At 45.4% G+C, this 19,176-nt stretch overlaps 3 protein-coding genes and 1 long non-coding RNA gene across 13 annotated transcripts; 3 read left to right on the forward strand and 1 right to left on the reverse strand.

Moving 5' to 3' along the window:
• Nucleotides 1-1,432: 1,432 nt before the first annotated feature.
• On the forward strand, nt 1,433-2,876 carry LOC6901566 (uncharacterized). 2 transcript variants are annotated; one of them, XM_002134203.3, is made up of 4 exons: nt 1,433-1,960; nt 2,039-2,186; nt 2,272-2,470; nt 2,526-2,876. In XM_002134203.3, the coding sequence occupies exons 1-4, from the start codon at nt 1,525-1,527 to the stop codon at nt 2,736-2,738; spliced, it is 996 nt and encodes a 331-aa protein (XP_002134239.1). In that variant the 5' UTR covers nt 1,433-1,524; the 3' UTR covers nt 2,739-2,876. The 2 variants fall into 2 exon arrangements, with proteins under 2 accessions (XP_002134239.1, XP_015041805.1); XM_015186319.2 differs by having other exon boundaries at nt 1,437-1,960; nt 2,529-2,876.
• A 226-nt stretch (nt 2,877-3,102) lies between these two features.
• LOC6901565 (golgin subfamily A member 6-like protein 6) lies at nt 3,103-11,265 on the reverse strand. Of its 4 annotated transcripts, XM_033383000.1 has the most exons (13): nt 10,872-11,254; nt 10,608-10,805; nt 10,505-10,548; nt 10,171-10,444; nt 9,880-10,104; nt 9,658-9,818; nt 9,201-9,583; nt 8,965-9,140; nt 4,296-4,434; nt 3,950-4,205; nt 3,672-3,874; nt 3,345-3,566; nt 3,103-3,279 (listed from the first exon to the last, which is right to left on the reverse strand). In XM_033383000.1, the coding sequence occupies exons 2-13, from the start codon at nt 10,633-10,635 to the stop codon at nt 3,249-3,251; spliced, it is 2,142 nt and encodes a 713-aa protein (XP_033238891.1). In that variant the 5' UTR covers nt 10,636-10,805; nt 10,872-11,254; the 3' UTR covers nt 3,103-3,248. The 4 variants fall into 4 exon arrangements, with proteins under 4 accessions (XP_033238891.1, XP_033238893.1, XP_033238892.1 ...); XM_033383002.1 differs by lacking the exon at nt 3,103-3,279 and having other exon boundaries at nt 3,426-3,566; nt 3,619-3,874; nt 10,872-11,265; XM_033383001.1 differs by lacking the exons at nt 3,103-3,279; nt 3,345-3,566; nt 3,672-3,874; nt 3,950-4,205; nt 4,296-4,434 and adding exons at nt 7,792-7,884; nt 7,950-8,171; nt 8,277-8,735 and having other exon boundaries at nt 8,826-9,140; nt 10,872-11,252.
• Nucleotides 6,038-7,481, forward strand: LOC117184608 (uncharacterized). 2 transcript variants are annotated; one of them, XM_033383004.1, is made up of 4 exons: nt 6,038-6,565; nt 6,644-6,791; nt 6,877-7,075; nt 7,131-7,481. In XM_033383004.1, exons 1-4 carry the CDS (start codon nt 6,130-6,132, stop codon nt 7,341-7,343), a joined length of 996 nt encoding a protein of 331 aa, XP_033238895.1. In that variant the 5' UTR covers nt 6,038-6,129; the 3' UTR covers nt 7,344-7,481. The 2 variants fall into 2 exon arrangements, with proteins under 2 accessions (XP_033238895.1, XP_033238896.1); XM_033383005.1 differs by having other exon boundaries at nt 6,042-6,565; nt 7,134-7,481.
• Nucleotides 11,266-11,569: 304 nt separating the features above from the next.
• Nucleotides 11,570-14,055, forward strand: LOC26533242 (uncharacterized). 5 transcript variants are annotated; one of them, XR_001452843.2, is made up of 7 exons: nt 11,799-11,927; nt 12,005-12,467; nt 12,571-12,891; nt 12,983-13,148; nt 13,212-13,603; nt 13,673-13,791; nt 13,856-14,055. It is a non-coding gene; the product is annotated as an uncharacterized lncRNA (long non-coding RNA). The 5 variants fall into 5 exon arrangements; XR_001452847.2 differs by having other exon boundaries at nt 12,005-12,080; nt 12,179-12,891; XR_001452846.2 differs by having other exon boundaries at nt 11,798-11,927; nt 12,005-12,891.
• The last annotated feature ends 5,121 nt before the right edge of the window (nt 14,056-19,176 follow it).

Below are 19,176 nucleotides of genomic sequence, written 5' to 3' on the forward strand. Positions count from 1 at the left end.
ATAGTTAAAACTAGGAGCAGTGGTATGTATGTATATCTATATACTTAACTTTGTATGTATATAGTTTCTGCAAAATGCGAGGTCTTCGGGGCTTACAATCCTGGGACTAAATTTTTTGATATGTCAAAATTTCAGCTCAATCAGTGCAGAAATGATTGAGTATGCCCAGGGGTCCAAAAAATTATTTAATTGCTTTAAACTTTATATATTAAGGATTATTTGCATATTTTTATCTTTTCCCTTCCCAGAAACATTTGACCGAAAAAATTGCATTTTTATATCAGCTGTTTTTATGTCATTAGAGATGATAGTCGCGCTGATAGTCGTGCTTTAAACAAATTTCATCGCTTTGTCATAGTCACAGCCATGTTGAAATTACATGTACATATTTATGTGTATGATGTATACCCTCGCACTCTTACTGGTACCTCAAGCCATTGCACTATGATCCGAACCACCACTTTTGTTGGCCAAAACCGAATTTTTAAAAGTCAAAACTAAAACTTGGTTTTGATCACTCTGCATTAGAAAAAGAGTGACCATTAAAGCTGTGTACCAGAAATTACCATAGATGGCGCCACATTCTCAAAATCCACTGAGCAACCCAACTGGTTTTTATCGTAAAGTACGTGAAGTGAAAAAGTGCCAAATAACCATTTTAGATCTCTCAAAAATTGAAAAACGCCAAGACCTGATTAAATTTTTTTGATGAATCTTAATCTGTCGGGTTCTTAGTACGTGTTTTGTTTCACCACATTTCTTGGAATTTACATTAATAGAGCATAACCTCAAATTCGAAATGCAGAGTTGTTTGCCGTATGGCATTCAGAGTCGGGTAAAATTATCAATTAATTGAAAACGGCAATTAAGGCGACATATCATATGAAATGAATAAAGCTTTTGAAGATACCAGCAAGAAAATTTGTTATCGTTTGACAACATACCGGAACAAATGCCGGTAAAATTCAAAGATGATTGAACGAATATATGTGAATTGGCCACAAGCCTTTATTTCAATACTTTTATCTTTATGCCCAGAGAATTCTAACTAAGTTCGTAAGGCTGTACAGGACCCAGTCGGAAAGCCGGCACATATCTCACCCAACGAGGCGTTAACCTTGCTTCTAGACAAGGATTTCGGCAATAATTTACGGAAACCTTTAAACAATTTTATTTTTATTTGCAACGCCGTTTTCTTAAATAAAATATGCTTAACACTTTTTTTTCACTATAACTAATAATTTAAATATGCATTTTGCGCTTCGTTTTATGATTTTTCTATTAGTTGTACAACCTTTGCTCAAGCTTCGCTAAATTTGCAGCCAAGACAGAGAAAATTAGTGTTCGTAAACGCGTATCCCGGCTATCAGTCGAATATATGGGGCACTGACGTTTTCCAACACACACAGCCAGCTGTTTCTAGTCAAGAGATACGCTTTATTTTCAGTACAATTTTGAGACGGCTTGTTTTCGATATCGAGAAAATATATATTATACCTCAATACGGAATCGCAAACGGACAAAATGGATCTGGTGGACCTAAAACTGGAGAATTTGTGGGAGTACGACCCCGATACGAAGACTTTGAAGGGAAACCCGCAGATTCTGTACTATCGCCAGCCGAGGGCCACTGAATATCCGCTGGACCTAAACAAGGGCTATAGACGGTACATCCCTCGAAATGGAAACTTTCCACGCTCCTTCGGCCTGGTCCAGCACCATGTGATGCATCTGCCCAAGCCGCGCCAGGTACTCGAACACATGGACTTCTTTCTCAATCGCGGAACAATGCTGAAATTCATGGGCGATCGGACTTACGGTAAAGAAACTAACTTTGCAGCCTGTCGCTTCAAGGGCTGCATCTATGTGCGGTCATTATGGGAAGATCAGGATGAGCGGTACACGGTTCCATGCGTGGCTAAAACCTATCCCTTCAAGGCACGCCAGTACGTTTTCACCCGTAAGTAGCTGCACCCAGCATCAGCATCATCGCTAATATTGATAATCGCTAATAACCGTCACAATATTGACCGACCAGGTTCTCCGGGCGCGCTGCCGCGCACCGATGCCCCAGTGGATGAGCGGAAGCAAGTGTATGGAATGTTCTCGGCCAAATTGGGAAGCTTTCGCCTGCTCTACTCGGCAGAAGTTAGTGGCGTGTCGAACAAGGAACCACTTGGCGATCTGTACGTCATCCTCTGTTGCATATACATAAATATGTACATATGTGTGTACATAATTACATATATCGTGCTTGCATGTATTCCATAGAAACGATCCGGAGGTGCTAAAGACATGCCAGCTAGCTTCGCTGAAAATTGACAAAGAGGGCCGCCGGAATAATTCTGCGCCCTTATGGCTCATGCAGAGCTACTTGGGAGGCATCGATCAGCTGGCCATCGCCAACACCAATGAGCGTGGCCACGTGTGTCGACCAATAAAAGTGGTGTCCTGTGCCAAACTGATGAGTGTGAGTAGCCTGCCGATTAAAGATTCATTCCCGTGATGGTCTTTCCCTTTCCTAGCAGGAGAGCCAATTCAACATACACGATCGCCTCCAGAAACTGCATAAGATTCTCGAGGAGATCAGCATTAAGATGAGCAACAAGGACAATCCTCACCAGGAATTGAGATTCAAGATGCGTCAAGACTCGATTTTATTTGAAAATCGCCTTACGTCGATTGAGCCTCCAGGGAATTTCGACCAGCAATTCATCGATTTTATCAATCGTTTGTAGATTGTCCATTACGATATGGAATAACAAATTACAAATTTATATAAATTAATTTTCTCTTTTTGCTATTGAGCAATTTAGCACTTGGAGTGCATTTTTGTTGCTGTAATTTTGAAAAATTTTAAATGTGAATGAACCATGTATTTTTTTGTTTTGGCTATTGAAATGTATGAAAATTCAAATACCATAAAAAAAAGAAGTAAACCTTTGAAAAACCTTAGTATGCATAGGCTCTAGAAGAGCTATTCATTCTTGGGAGTATCATTAATTCATCAAATAAGCAGTAATTACTGCCACCCGACCCTCAAACTGCCAATCATTTCAATTACCAGGCCCACATTCTCAGCCAATAAGTATAATGTAAAAGTATAAGTACAACGCGAATTTATTCTACAGTATTGACTAAAAAATTCACAATAAATTTTGCCGTTGAGTGTTCAGAGTGTTTTTCGTATTGTCTGGTCTGTTTCCGGTCGCGGATAACGCTGGTGATGCTAATGGTGATCTCAGTGCTCAGTGGTCCTGGTAGCCGATGGTGGAAAAACTGTAAGGAGATGCGATTGATATGACGCTGATTTGTACAGGAATCGCTATCGGTGGTCTGCTTACTGGTGGCGCTGCTGTGGCTGGTGGTTGCTCAACTCGTGCTGATGGACAAAATGACCGTTCAGCGGCTCGAGGTATTCAACAGTGGATTCCAAATTTCCCTGCGTCTCCGCCTGCGGCTGTAAATTCAGATATTCTGGATGCATGGAGTAGCCGCCAACTTGGTAGCCAAGAACTTCAGCCGCTGGCTGTGTATTGTTGAAAATATAATCTCTCAGTTCCTTACTGAAATAGGAATTTGAAATCGTTTGAAATAGTAATACAATTTCTTTCCTACCAACTCTAGGAAGCCACTTATAGTGGGCTGGCTGACTGCGCTCCGGTACCTACATGGTGTCTTTTAGTTGAGAAATCTCCCAGTCCATTTGGATGTTTTTCTCGTGCTGCCTATCCCGCAACTGCAAGAGGCGAGCATTGTCATTTGTGCTCACGTTTGTAAGCTCCTCCAGGCGCCTGAGCTTATCCTCCTGGCGACTTAGCTTTTCAAAAACGCGGCCCAGATGCTCCTCCTTCGAGCAGAGCTGGTTCGTCACCTGCAACGAGTAAGATTATTGCCGTAGGCGGCCTATCGTATCAGACATCGTGTCCACAACGTATCGACAACGGACCTGATTTATCTGCGTGTCCTTCTCGCCAGTTTCTAAGTACAGTTGATCTATTGTCTGATTCAACTCGTTGATTTCGTCGGCGTGCGCGGATATCGTCTTGCGGTCGCGATTCGCGTGCTCACGCAACTTCACCACTAGTTGCTCGGACCGGAACAGCTCCATCTTCACGATTTCCAGATCCGAGTGCAACTGCTCCTCCCTTTGGTCATTGGCGTCCAGCTGTATTTCTGTAAGCTTCATCTTATCCTGCAGCTCACTGAGGATTTTACAATGAAAATACTTGTTTGCAGGCACTTAACTCTGGAGCAACAGTTACCAAAGTTTTCAAAGTTCGGTGGGGCCTCACCTGATCATCGTTTCTAGCTCATTGTTCCTCGTACGCAGCCTCAGAGAATTTTGCTCTTGCTCTTGGTGCAGCTTAATAAGCTGCAGGAGATTCTGTACCTTAAGCCTCAAATCACCTATGGTCTGATCTTTCTCCACACCAGCGTGTTGGATGTCCAAGACATCTAGGCGCTTCTTTTGCTGGTTTATTAGCTACATGCTCCCTGCTCTTCGAGAGTTCCTTCCGTGTCCAGACCAGTGCACCATCCGACCCCTTCAATAGCTGATTCAGCTCCTGATTGCTGTTCAACGACAAGTCAAGATAACTTAGCGACAGTTCATCGGAGTCCTGCTCTACTCACCGAGCGACTAGATTGTCCATATCTGCCTTCGCCGCCGCGATGGTGCTGTTTTTGGCCTGCAGAGACGCGTTCTGTATGGCCAGCTGGTTTGCGTTTTCGTTTCTTTGTGCCTCGCTGTGTCGCAGCCTCTCCTTTAGGTCGCCCAAGGTCTGCTGCCAGTTTTCCTCCTCAGCCTTCAGCTTTCCCTCGAGGTCCGCCTTGAGTCTGTTCATCTGTTCATTGTGATCCTTATTGATCTGCAAGAGCCGGGCCTCCAAGAGATGTTTCTGCCTTCGCAGCTTGTCTATGTCGCGGTACAGACAAATGTTGGGCGAAACCTGTTGGCCGACAGGTGTCACACACACCTGCTCGATATTCTCGACAATGCTCTCCATCTTGCGGTTCTACGGATAGATGACAGAGAGATGTATGGTGAAGGTCATACCTCATTCATTCATTCATGCTCATTCAGTCATACCAGAAGCTCCTTCAGCTTATCTTTCAGCTGCTCTTTCCGATTGCACGCCTCGAACTCGTCCTTGGCCATCTGGATGGGCTCCAGGTGATCGTAGAGCATCATGAATCCCGAATCGACGGCAGCCTGACATCGTTCCTTCAGATCTTGCACACTATCGGCCGCTGCAAAAAGAAAGCCTCAGCTGTGTTCCTAGAGTTCGTAATGGAATCCACGGAAACTCACGCAAATTTTATTTGACAACATATCGGAACAAATGCCGGTAAAATTCAAAGATGTTTGAACGAAAATATGTGAATTGGCCACAAGCCTTTATTTCACTACTATTATCTTTATGCCCAGAGAATGCTGACTAAGTTCGTAAGGCTGTACAGGACCCAGTCGGAAAGCCGGCACATATCTCACCCAACGAGGCGTTAACCTTGCTTCTAGACAAGGATTTCGGCAATAATTTACGGAAACCTTTAAACAATTTTATTTTTATTTGCAACGCCGTTTTCTGAAATAAAATATGCTTAACACTTTTTTTTCACTATAACTAATAATTTAAATATGCATTCTTAAAAAAAGGTCGGAGCCACAGCCATTTTTTTTCTTAAGTCCACTTCTTATTGATTATATATATCCAATACAAAAAACTAAATAACAAAATCTTGTTCCGTTCGGGAGATATTAAGTTTGGCCAACAAGAGTGGTCGTTCGGACCATATTGCATTGGTACGTGCCTGCCGTAAGCCTACTGCAATAGGTGAAAGCCTAAGCCCCGACTTTTTGCGCTTCGTTTTATGATTTTTCTATTAGTTGTACAACCTTTGCTCAAGCTTCGCTAAATTTGCAGCCAAGACAGAGAAAATTAGTGTTCGTAAACGCGTATCCCGGCTATCAGTCGAATATATGGGGCACTGACGTTTTCCAACACACACAGCCAGCTGTTTCTAGTCAAGAGATACGCTTTATTTTCAGTACAATTTTGAGACGGCTTGTTTTCGATATCGAGAAAATATATATTATACCTCAATACGGAATCGCAAACGGACAAAATGGATCTGGTGGACCTAAAACTGGAGAATTTGTGGGAGTACGACCCCGATACGAAGACTTTGAAGGGAAACCCGCAGATTCTGTACTATCGCCAGCCGAGGGCCACTGAATATCCGCTGGACCTAAACAAGGGCTATAGACGGTACATCCCTCGAAATGGAAACTTTCCACGCTCCTTCGGCCTGGTCCAGCACCATGTGATGCATCTGCCCAAGCCGCGCCAGGTACTCGAACACATGGACTTCTTTCTCAATCGCGGAACAATGCTGAAATTCATGGGCGATCGGACTTACGGTAAAGAAACTAACTTTGCAGCCTGTCGCTTCAAGGGCTGCATCTATGTGCGGTCATTATGGGAAGATCAGGATGAGCGGTACACGGTTCCATGCGTGGCTAAAACCTATCCCTTCAAGGCACGCCAGTACGTTTTCACCCGTAAGTAGCTGCACCCAGCATCAGCATCATCGCTAATATTGATAATCGCTAATAACCGTCACAATATTGACCGACCAGGTTCTCCGGGCGCGCTGCCGCGCACCGATGCCCCAGTGGATGAGCGGAAGCAAGTGTATGGAATGTTCTCGGCCAAATTGGGAAGCTTTCGCCTGCTCTACTCGGCAGAAGTTAGTGGCGTGTCGAACAAGGAACCACTTGGCGATCTGTACGTCATCCTCTGTTGCATATACATAAATATGTACATATGTGTGTACATAATTACATATATCGTGCTTGCATGTATTCCATAGAAACGATCCGGAGGTGCTAAAGACATGCCAGCTAGCTTCGCTGAAAATTGACAAAGAGGGCCGCCGGAATAATTCTGCGCCCTTATGGCTCATGCAGAGCTACTTGGGAGGCATCGATCAGCTGGCCATCGCCAACACCAATGAGCGTGGCCACGTGTGTCGACCAATAAAAGTGGTGTCCTGTGCCAAACTGATGAGTGTGAGTAGCCTGCCGATTAAAGATTCATTCCCGTGATGGTCTTTCCCTTTCCTAGCAGGAGAGCCAATTCAACATACACGATCGCCTCCAGAAACTGCATAAGATTCTCGAGGAGATCAGCATTAAGATGAGCAACAAGGACAATCCTCACCAGGAATTGAGATTCAAGATGCGTCAAGACTCGATTTTATTTGAAAATCGCCTTACGTCGATTGAGCCTCCAGGGAATTTCGACCAGCAATTCATCGATTTTATCAATCGTTTGTAGATTGTCCATTACGATATGGAATAACAAATTACAAATTTATATAAATTAATTTTCTCTTTTTGCTATTGAGCAATTTAGCACTTGGAGTGCATTTTTGTTGCTGTAATTTTGAAAAATTTTAAATGTGAATGAACCATGTATTTTTTTGTTTTGGCTATTGAAATGTATGAAAATTCAAATACCATAAAAAAAAGAAGTAAACCTTTGAAAAACCTTAGTATGCATAGGCTCTAGAAGAGCTATTCATTCTTGGGAGTATCATTAATTCATCAAATAAGCAGTAATTACTGCCACCCGACCCTCAAACTGCCAATCATTTCAATTACCAGGCCCACATTCTCAGCCAATAAGTATAATGTAAAAGTATAAGTACAACGCGAATTTATTCTACAGTATTGACTATAAAATTCACAATAAATTTTGCCGTTGAGTGTTCAGAGTGTTTTTCGTATTGTCTGGTCTGTTTCCGGTCGCGGATAACGCTGGTGATGCTAATGGTGATCTCAGTGCTCAGTGGTCCTGGTAGCCGATGGTGGAAAAACTGTAAGGAGATGCGATTGATATGACGCTGATTTGTACAGGAATCGCTATCGGTGGTCTGCTTACTGGTGGCGCTGCTGTGGCTGGTGGTTGCTCAACTCGTGCTGATGGACAAAATGACCGTTCAGCGGCTCGAGGTATTCAACAGTGGATTCCAAATTTCCCTGCGTCTCCGCCTGCGGCTGTAAATTCAGATATTCTGGATGCATGGAGTAGCCGCCAACTTGGTAGCCAAGAACTTCAGCCGCTGGCTGTGTATTGTTGAAAATATAATCTCTCAGTTCCTTACTGAAATAGGAATTTGAAATCGTTTGAAATAGTAATACAATTTCTTTCCTACCAACTCTAGGAAGCCACTTATAGTGGGCTGGCTGACTGCGCTCCGGTACCTACATGGTGTCTTTTAGTTGAGAAATCTCCCAGTCCATTTGGATGTTTTTCTCGTGCTGCCTATCCCGCAACTGCAAGAGGCGAGCATTGTCATTTGTGCTCACGTTTGTAAGCTCCTCCAGGCGCCTGAGCTTCTCCTCCTGGCGACTTAGCTTTTCAAAAACGCGGCCCAGATGCTCCTCCTTCGAGCAGAGCTGGTTCGTCACCTGATTTATCTGCGTGTCCTTCTCGCCAGTTTCTAAGTACAGTTGATCTATTGTCTGATTCAACTCGTTGATTTCGTCGGCGTGCGCGGATATCGTCTTGCGGTCGCGATTCGCGTGCTCACGCAACTTCACCACTAGTTGCTCGGACCGGAACAGCTCCATCTTCACGATTTCCAGATCCGAGTGCAACTGCTCCTCCCTTTGGTCATTGGCGTCCAGCTGTATTTCTGTAAGCTTCATCTTATCCTGCAGCTCACTGAGGATTTTACAATGAAAATACTTGTTTGCAGGCACTTAACTCTGGAGCAACAGTTACCAAAGTTTTCAAAGTTCGGTGGGGCCTCACCTGATCATCGTTTCTAGCTCATTGTTCCTCGTACGCAGCCTCAGAGAATTTTGCTCTTGCTCTTGGTGCAGCTTAATAAGCTGCAGGAGATTCTGTACCTTAAGCCTCAAATCACCTATGGTCTGATCTTTCTCCACACCAGCGTGTTGGATGTCCAAGACATCTAGGCGCTTCTTTTGCTGGTTTATGAGCTCCCGTCCCTTATGCAGCTCCGCCTCCAGGTGAACTACATGCTCCCTGCTCTTCGAGAGTTCCTTCCGTGTCCAGACCAGTGCACCATCCGACCCCTTCAATAGCTGATTCAGCTCCTGATTGCTGTTCAAGGACAAGTCAAGATAACTTAGTGAAAGTTCATCGGAGTCCTGCTCTACTCACCGAGCGACTAGATTGTCCATATCTGCCTTCGCCGCCGCGATGGTGCTGTTTTTGGCCTGCAGAGACGCGTTCTGTATGGCCAGCTGGTTTGCGTTTTCGTTTCTTTGTGCCTCGCTGTGTCGCAGCCTCTCCTTTAGGTCGCCCAAGGTCTGCTGCCAGTTTTCCTCCTCAGCCTTCAGCTTTCCCTCGAGGTCCGCCTTGAGTCTGTTCATCTGTTCATTGTGATCCTTATTGATCTGCAAGAGCCGGGCCTCCAAGAGATGTTTCTGCCTTCGCAGCTTGTCTATGTCGCGGTACAGACAAATGTTGGGCGAAACCTGTTGGCCGACAGGTGTCACACACACCTGCTCGATATTCTCGACAATGCTCTCCATCTTGCGGTTCTACGGATAGATGACAGAGAGATGTATGGTGAAGGTCATACCTCATTCATTCATTCATGCTCATTCAGTCATACCAGAAGCTCCTTCAGCTTATCTTTCAGCAGCTCTTTCCGATTGCACGCCTCGAACTCGTCCTTGGCCATCTGGATGGGCTCCAGGTGATCGTAGAGCATCATGAATCCCGAATCGACGGCAGCCTGACATCGTTCCTTCAGATCTTGCACACTATCGGCCGCTGCAAAAAGAAAGCCTCAGCTGTGTTCCTAGAGTTCGGAATGGAATCCATGGAAACTCACGCAAATTTTTGACCAAACTGCTCGAGTTCTCCTTGTTGGCAATCGACTTGCTATCCTCGTTGACGACAAGGGTCACAAAGCTGTACGTTCCAAGCAGCTTGGACTGCTCCAGGTCTAATGACCTCAATGACTCTACGAAATCCGATTGAAGGCATTGCAGCTTTTGGTACTGCGTCTCGACGGTAAGCAGTCGATTGTGCTCAACGATCCCCAGGTGAGATTTTCCTGGGATTGGCCAAATGGGTTAAAAATAGTACCGGATGGAAATGGAAAGATGCAGGGTAAACTTACGTGTCCCGACAGCGGGAGTATGATCCGTCTTTACGAGACTCAGTTGCCGTTGGGCTGGCTGCGACATCGTGGATGGCCGCTTCTCTGACTCCGTCGACCTCTCAGGCAGAGACCCCCAGGTCGACTCCGAGAATAATTTTGGATTTGGCATGGAGAAAACGCTCCTACTGCAACTCGCAATGTCAAGGGCCGTATAAGTTCTACACGATGCACCTAATCGGACGGGTGCGTGTGAGCGTGACCTACGCCTGATGGGAGCGGGGTCGTTCGAAGCCTGGAAAATATTCCTTATTAGATTAGTCAGCACCCTACCCCTTGCATCGACTGAACTCACCCTGAAGTTGTTGGCTAATGCCCTCAAATTACTGGCTTTGGTGGCTGTAAAAGATCGGGGAGACGTTGAGGATGGAAGCAATGCCAGGAAGCAAATAACTCACGTCGGACGTATTTTGGATAAGTAAACATTTTGGATATCGGTAATCACTTCACTGCATGCGTACACTGGTTTGAGCGAAAAACAGAATTTCATTTGTTTTGAAGACCAAAAAAATAACCACTTAATAATTTTTGTACAAACACAGAGTGTTCGATAGTGTGTGCTATGACAGGTAATGCCTATGTTACTTGGTTTCGGGCTGGGGTAAAATTTTTTTGTTTAGTTCCAGCCAAAAAAAAAGCTCAAAAAGGGGCTCTATATTCACCTGATAAGCTGCATGAGGGACGGTATCTCATTCACCAGCAACAGAAGCGTCCAGATGTAAAGGAAAACCATCAAGTCGTTGTGGGGAATGATCAGATGGTCAGCGTTTTGAAGCCTTAGGTTCAGAATCTTCTGCAGCTTATTTAAGTGCACCACGAACACGAGCAAAATTCTCCGAAGCTGCTTTGGGCCAGAGTTAAGTGCAAATCTATTGCAAATCCTCAGCGAGCTGTAGGAGAAAGTGAAGCGCACAGAAAGCCATCCGAACGACAAGGACCAAAGGGGGGAGCCGCTCCCCTCGGACCGGGAAATCGTGATAATGGAGCTGTTCCGGTCCGAGGAGCTAGTGGGCAAGTTGCGGCTTTATAGAATTGAGAGCAAACAAATTTTGATACGACTTCAAACGGATTCCGATTTTTACTGTGAAAGTAACTAAAACAGATTATATTTTCAACAACGCACAGCCAACTTCTCGGCTTACAAGTTGGACGCAGGGAAATTTGGAATTCAGTGTTAAATAACTTGTTATCATTTATCGATTGGAACTTGTATGTTAGTATAACTTTTATCGGGATTTTTATCCATGGATTTTTCGTCTTAATCACAGTAGGCACGGACCGTGGGCTTTTCAACAATTCATTATAGATTTATTGATTTACTATTATAGATTTGCTGTTAAACAGTCTAAATTTTGTCTAAAACCGTTTAAAGAGCTGATCCCACTCACATATACATATGTGTGCATATATATCGCGATTCGGATTAAATATCAATTACGTTTTTACATACAAGGGATGTTATATAAATTAGATTTAGTCAAGAGACCACTGCAAATATAAAATAGCTTACTGCCACCTGGCCTCGTGTCTGATGTGTGGTGGTAGGCTTGCCAGCCTTCACTCATTGTGGCATATGTCAAAATTAATTTCGTTGGTATTATTTTGACAGGCTTTCATGCTAAGCTGAGACTACCATCCAACCCTCCAGACACGGGCTCGATTTCAGCCCCAATTCTATCCAACAGTGTGGCGTTGCATAGGGTTGGGGATCAGCAGAGGTAACTTTTACATTAGATTTGATTTTTTTTTGGTTTCGTTTCGTTTTGAGTGTTTTTTGTGTTGGTTTTTTGGTCAGTCATCGCCGGCATTTGGAAAGGATGGATTTCTTCCACATCATCACGGAGACAGGCAATGGATGGGGGAATGTACCGGTATATGCCACCTCCTGCTCCCAATTCCATTTATTCTTCCACTCGAATCTCTATTTGATGGCATCATTTCGACAATATGCAAATCTCATTTCCCTCAGACGCATTGCAGAGACCACAAGCTGCGGCTGATATCCAGATGGCCATTAAAACCATTGCTCTGGTACCTTGCCCCACCTCCGACCATCCTCCTGGTGGCACACCTCCTGGCTGATCCACATCCACATCCACCTCCACTGCTCTGCCCAGCAAGACAACAAATTACAAAAATTAAGAGACCATTTTTGTGGATGAAATGTATGGGACCGGAGGGTCCGTCCAATGGCGGTCCGCTACGCACGGCAGGCGACACAAGTGGCCAAGGTCCTGCACACTGGCAGAATGAGAGAGGTGTGAACATGGCTGGCCACCCCCTGCACCCAGTCACTCACCGACAGAGGGGAGGCGTGTGCAAATTAATGAAATTAAATCGTCTTCATTTGATGGCTTTCAGAGCAAAGAAGAGAGGTTCACTCCCTGCAGGTTCACTCACAGCAAATTTCCCCTTGTAGGATTGGGGAATGGAGAGAAATCGAGAGAATGTGTGGGAGATAGGAAGAAGCAAGGCGGAGAAAGTTGCCTTGAACTTACCTCGTATTGAAATTGAATTAAAGAAAGAAATGATTAATAGAAATACAAGGTACGAAAAATATTAAAAGATATAAATGAAAGAACACGTTAAGCGAATATGAGAAGGAAAAAGATGAAGAGCAGATGTACGGAAAGAACAGGCTTTACCAAATGGAACCATGGCAAAAAAAAACTGATACGAGCGGTACGTTGTAAGCCGTGACAATGGCCGCGGCTCTACTTTTTCACCTGGTAGTTATCATTTTTTTAATTTATGCTATATTTTTTATACGTAGGCGCCCGAACATTTCCACATACTTTCTCTCTCTCGAAAATACCCTATATAGTAGTCCTTACTTTTCAACTTGAATCGATTCGAGCTGTCAAGTGCTAGGGGGGGGTTTAAATCAACAGAATTCAGTCTTGTCGATAAGTTCCCTCAGAAAACATAGAATCAAACGTGTGAGTGTAAACAAAAAATTGATAAAAATTTGAATTTTTGTAAATATTTGTTCCTCAGGATAGACTGAACGTTTAAGTGAAACCGAAAGTGAAGTGAAAACTCAATGGCGGCCTGCGGATTGTTCGGTCTCCCGCCCCGTAGCCAGGGCCCTCAAGACACCTGTCCTCATCAGTTCCGCATCAAAATTGTTAACACTTCTTTAATTTTTCTGTTCCCTGTAAAGATGTTCTTTTGGATTGATTTTTTGGAGAGATTTTAGAGATTCTTGAGGGTTACACATACGATATACTCATCACAGACTCGACTCTTGGCTTAAATTTCTTGGCTGATATCCAACGGTCTACGAAACAGTAAGGACGATCACCTACACTTCTAAAAATACTACTACTACACTCGTCGCACTACATATACTACATAAGTACCTACATATACTCATCAGATGGACATGTCTATAGTATGTATCCCACTTGACATTATGTTATATTTTTAATCACCTTTTCCATATAATCGCTGGTATCCAAAGGTCTACCAAATGCAAGATTTCTTGTGTGAAAACACTTGGGTTCTAGAACTGGAATAAAACACAATTACAGACTATTTTTTCGAAACTGAATACTGGATAGTGGACTACGACAATGGTCGGTAAGTGAGTCATTCTCCACTGTAATTTGTTTGATTCTGTCACTTTTTGGATTGTCCTTTGCAGGATAAAATCGATGCGGACTCGGAAATGTACTTGGACCGTTCTTTGACACTTATTTGGCTTTGAAATGTGGGGTAGGCCCACTGGCACTACCATGATAGAAAAAAGCGGGTAAAACTCTACCTCTATCGTGTTGTGGAAAAGAACTCAATACGCTGTCAGACATAACCACATATATAAGTAAATTAAACCAAATTTCATTCGCGTTTTGTTACTATTTTGAAATACAGTAGAAGGCAGGATCGTCTTTCGGACTACTTATATACCATGTGTACATACATATATGTGGAGGCTGATCAAGAAAAGGCAGGATTACGTGAAGCTGGAGAGAACATTGAGGGAAAGCTGAGGGGCAAGAACCACTTAACGCAATCTTCTTAACGGTTAGGGCACTCAAAGTTCGACGCGAACTGGTAATCGCCTTGCCCCCGAAGGAGGTCTGAATCGGCGGCTGAATCTCCCACTGGGAGGGTGGAGTGGAGCGGACCGGACCGGACCGGAACGAAACGAAACGGAGATTGTGTTTTCACTTTCGACATTGCATTTAATACGTATGAAATTGTTTGGTGATGGGATCCGGAACGTGATGCGAATACACAGAATTAATTGCAATCGCTGCGGTGCGGTGCGGTGCGATGCGAATCGATGGCAACCGGAGAATCAGGCCGACCTCGAAGGAAGCAGCCGAGGCTAGGACGGGTGGGCTCCACTTCTGACCCACGCCTGGGCCAGGCAGGAATCATCCGTTCATAATGGCACTGGATACTGGCCGATGCTTCATGCTGTGTGCTGGATGCTGGATGCTGTATAATGGGTGGTGCTGCCTGTGGCTTTCTTTTGTCCCTGTGCGCACACAAAAGCGTCGGGGCAAAGGATGGCCCAACACATTTGCCACTTCCACTCCCACAGCCACGCCATCCCCCACCACATGCTGGAAGCCTGGTCGCCACGCTGATCTTTGTAAAAGGTGCCCCAGTGGCCAGCCAAATCCTGCTCCCCACTCTGCCCACACTCCACATCCACGTGCAGCAAGAGATCCAATGGACAACAGAAATTAGCAACAGGAATCAACCGACAAACGACAATGCAGGAGTGGGAATGGAAATGAGCCCAAGCGTGCCCAGCACTGGAACCAGGAGCCAAGGACTCGGGCGCTGAATGGAAATGAATAAGTGAGTGAGTCGCAGGAGTGGCAGGTGTGGAGCCGGGCTACAAGCGCACCGCCAATTGTTTGGAACAAACACCCACAAAAAACTAGTGTGCAAAAATGAAAGGACGAGGCAATAGCCGACACCTGGCGATTAGCTTTTTTGGGCATTCCCCTAATGGCCCCATTCCGTTGTGGTTGCGGCTGTCTCGCCTCAAAGCAAATGCACAGAGATAGAGATAGAGAAAGAGACGAGAGAGAAATAAGAGATAGGGAGAAAATGCTACTGAATTGATCCTTAAACGCTGACTCGATTTCGTTCCTACCTGCCATGCCATGCACTATGCTTTAGGCTCGTTAAATTGACAGCTAAATCAATTCGCTGTCCTTGATCTCCATACCCTATAACCGATCTGTAATACTCCGTTTGAGTATTGTACTTAGATGTATCTTTATGATCCCGGGAAAATATATCCATCGACTGTTAAAGTCTCTACGTTACGTGCATATTGCATATGGATATTCGCATGATCGGAGTGTATTTTTTACATTTTTTGAATATTCTATTTTTTTAATTTTCATAAACATTATCCAGGACCACTCTCGTATAGTTGACCAATAGGGTCAATAGGGTAGGGGAATTCCCAAACGATTTTGGTTTGGCGAAAGTTTCGATCATTGGAGATACTTTCGTAGGAGAAGCTTTAACAATTTGAGATCATAATAGAGATCAAAACGTGCTGTTTGGCTAACATCCCAAAGGTATTTGAAACGTCGATCCGTGGAAGTGAACCACCTCGTGGTGCTCCCATTGTTGCTGCAGTTGTATATCTGTCTGTTCTGTTCTGTTCTGTTCAGGTCCGCCTGCGGGTGGGTAAAATCGGTGTCTACATACGAGTATATGCCGTCATTGTTGTAGGCCTTGTGAATGTACCAGTGAACGAGTGTACGAGTATTAAAGGACATGTGTATACGGGGCACTTCCATTGTGTTGCTTCTGTGGCACTCCTCTTCATGATGCTCTGTGCGCAGGCAAAACCCCAAAAGCAACAATTGGGGGGTATACTCAAACAAAAGAAAGTAAAGGGCATTCCTTAATGGGTCAAACAATGGGTCTTCCTGCTTGTTCATCATAACCAAATGAACAAATATTCGGGCGAACCGATCACTTACCCTAAACCGATTTCCGTTTCTATTGTTTTCCGATTCCGGCTTAGGGTATGCCCCCCCACTCTTGTCGAATATTTCGCTCATTGTTGGCCGTTATGCAGAGCCAACAGACAACAGGCAACAACCACTTGGTGGGAAATACTCGCTCTACGAGTAGCAGTCCATTTCCATGTTAAACTGGGATCAAGTGCCGAATGAAATTTATTGCCGTACGAGAGTTCAGAGAAAATGAGAGAAGAGACCCGAAGGCAGACTTTAAACGACCACCCGCATTGCAATGTCCCCCAAGACCTCCACCCACACCCAGCACCCCCATGTAGATCCACATCCATATCCTACACCGACACCCACACCCCCACCCCCACCCACACCCACACCATTTCCATTTCGTCACACGCGGCGTATGCGGATTGCTTTGGCCCTGTGCTACTCGACGACTTGCAGCGGTGCAAAGGCCCGCATCTGGGGCATTTGGGTGACACTTGATTTGCCTGTCAGCGGTCACAGTTAGGGACCACTGCAATTACTAAAGCGCCACGCCCCAAACGGCGGGGCTTAGAGCCCATCCAGAGGGGGTGGGGGGGTGTTGGCGAGCACACAAAAGATTTTTCTTAGAAAACCGCAGCACAAGGCGGTGGAACGAAGGCGCCTGCATTCCCAAGTAAATTACAAACAAAAATGTTGCCTTGCAACATGGAAACGAAAACGAAAACGGAAGCGGAAATGTGGATGGGGATGCGGCACGAGCTTGGAAGCCAAAGCGAAAACCGCAACGGTGAACGAAAATGTAAACAGAAACAAAAAGAAAGCGATGGCGAGGGGGAAAATGAGCAAAGGAGAAGGAATGGAAAAAAATCAAATTGAAAATGAAATGCAGCAGGGAGAAGGACGGACGAAGCAGCAAGCCAAGGAGCTGGAGCTGGCAGCAGGAAAAGACGGAGAAGGAGCAGGAGCAGGAGCTGGGGCACGAGGAATAGATCGTCGTGGCTGAAGGACGCGGCGGCGGCCAAGTGACTGACGGCGTCTTTCAGTCGCCAAGTACATCCATCCACAGCCTTGCGTCACACCCACCTTGCCCCTATCCCTTTCCTGGCCTGGCCCACACGCCAGCCCAAACGTTGTGCCCCTGCCCCATGGCTGGCTTATGCACATTGGTGTGTGTTTCCCAAGAAACCTTTGTTGCATTATTGCCGCAATTTTCAGAAGTGGTGACGTGAGAGCCATCAGAGTGCTTCATCCACGAATATTGCCCTGTCCTGCCCCGGCCTGGTCGGGTGTCGGGTCGACTCTGGTCTGGTCTGGCCTGGCCTGTTCGAGTCGGGTCGGGTCGGGTGTGCCTGTGCCTGTGCCCCCTCCTGTCTTTAGCCAGACAGCCAACAAATAACAACTAAGTTGGCAATTTGAAGTCGCGCGAGGCGAAGCAAGGAAAAAACTCGACGGAATGAAGAACCACGATCGAGCGATATGTGGATACTCTTTCGAACAAGAACAAAAGACTGAAGGATGAAGTTAGCTCTTCTTTGATGTAGAGGTTGTTCTAGGATCAAAAGTCTTAGGAGCTTTGTTGCGAGATAAATTATGGGTTATAATTGGGAAAATGGCGTATAAATCATATTAATATTTCCCTCGTATTGGCAAGCCCCACTGAAAAGTATGTTGCAACGTCCTGAGTAAGGGTATTCAACCAGCAGAATGTGGGGCAAAGTAATGCCAGAGGAGGCAGCGGAACGGCAAGTATAAGAACAACAGCTAAGGGCAGCTCATCTCTAAAGTGGTTAGCGTTGGCCACTTCAGTTCCGGATTGAGCTGGAGCTGTGTCCATGGTTATGGATAGGGGATGGGGGGTTGGGGGGATGGGCTGAAGGGCTGGTGGCCTGATGGGCTGACGGGTGGGTGGCATGAGTGGGTCCACTCCTGAAGAGGGACATTGGTCATAACACCTGCACACAGTTCATAAATAACCCACGGCAGTACACGAAACAAGAACAAACTTGATTAAATTTGATCCACAATACTTTTGCGGGCACATTGATTGGCCGGGCTACTCCAGTCCACCACACCCCTCCACCGAGTGGCAGCAAGAGTCAACTAGCAGCTAACTTGATCCATCTGCAGGCCTGCAGCCAAATCGAGGTGGGGCACGGGCACGGGCACGGTCAAGGAGGGTAACTCAAATTGACTGCAGCTGAGGCCACAGCAAGCAGAACTTTTGCCAGCGCGCCCCAAAAACAAAGCCAAGTTCTAGCAGCTTGCTGGAAAAGGGAACGGAACGGAACGGAACAAAACGATATAGAATGGAATGGAGTGGGGTGGGAGTCCGGAAGGGACAACAATATGAAATAAATTCCAATAGAGAATCTGAAGAATGGGTTGAGTGGAGAGGAGTGGCGTGGAGTGGTGGTTGTGTCTCGAGTCTCGAGTCTTGAGTCTCGAGGCGAGAGGGAAAGCGGACCGTAAAAGGGCCAGCGTACAACAAATCCGTACAAATTGAATAAGAACTCAATCTTGGCTACTGTCAAAACAACTTTTTTTTGTTAAGGGGAGGATGTCCCCGGCCCAGAACCAGCACCAGGACCAAGGCCAGGGGTAGGAGAAACCAGAGATCCGTGACCAAGACGGAATGATAGAAACACAAGACCCAAAACACGCACACACACACACACACACTCATACGAAGGGGAAGCGGATGTGGATGCGGAGGCATAGAAGATGCGGCAAAAAACAGAAAACAGAATTGAAAACAAAAACAAAAAAAGGAATGGAATTGAATTGAAATTCCTTGGCAATTGTTTGTGTATCATTATGGTCATCATCAGTGTCCACGATTCCGGTCTCTGTTTTGGTTTGTGTGCATGTCTGTGCCTGTGCCTGCGCCTGATACTATTATTATTATTATTATTATTATTATGGCCATCGATGCAACATGCTTCAATGAATTGGTTACGCGTTAAAGCCAAATTACTGGGTATCGCATAGCCCAGTGCCAGAGCTCCAACAGAAGTCGCTT

The sequence above is a fragment of the Drosophila pseudoobscura genome, chromosome X, assembly GCF_009870125.1.
Source record: "Drosophila pseudoobscura strain MV-25-SWS-2005 chromosome X, UCI_Dpse_MV25, whole genome shotgun sequence".
Lineage (NCBI taxonomy): Eukaryota > Metazoa > Arthropoda > Insecta > Diptera > Drosophilidae > Drosophila > Drosophila pseudoobscura.

Bases quoted from the DNA above. Each gene is read 5' to 3' on its own strand.
- LOC6901565 (XM_033383000.1), bottom strand. From the start codon at position 10,635: ATGTTTACTTATCCAAAATACGTCCGAC. The intron at 4,435-8,964 runs GTGTGGAGAAAG...TCCAACACGCTG, and splicing joins CTTGGACATCCAACACGCTG to GTGTGGAGAAAGATCAGACC. The intron at 3,567-3,671 runs GTAGGTACCGGA...TTCCTATTTCAG, and splicing joins TCTCAACTAAAAGACACCAT to TAAGGAACTGAGAGATTATA.
- LOC117184608 (XM_033383004.1), top strand. From the start codon at position 6,130: ATGGATCTGGTGGACCTAAAACTGGAGAATTTGTGGGAGTACGACCCC. The intron at 6,566-6,643 runs GTAAGTAGCTGC...TTGACCGACCAG, and splicing joins ACGCCAGTACGTTTTCACCC to GTTCTCCGGGCGCGCTGCCG. The intron at 7,076-7,130 runs GTGAGTAGCCTG...TCCCTTTCCTAG, and splicing joins CCTGTGCCAAACTGATGAGT to CAGGAGAGCCAATTCAACAT.
- LOC6901566 (XM_002134203.3), top strand. From the start codon at position 1,525: ATGGATCTGGTGGACCTAAAACTGGAGAATTTGTGGGAGTACGACCCC. The intron at 2,187-2,271 runs GTACGTCATCCT...TGTATTCCATAG, and splicing joins AAGGAACCACTTGGCGATCT to AAACGATCCGGAGGTGCTAA. The intron at 2,471-2,525 runs GTGAGTAGCCTG...TCCCTTTCCTAG, and splicing joins CCTGTGCCAAACTGATGAGT to CAGGAGAGCCAATTCAACAT.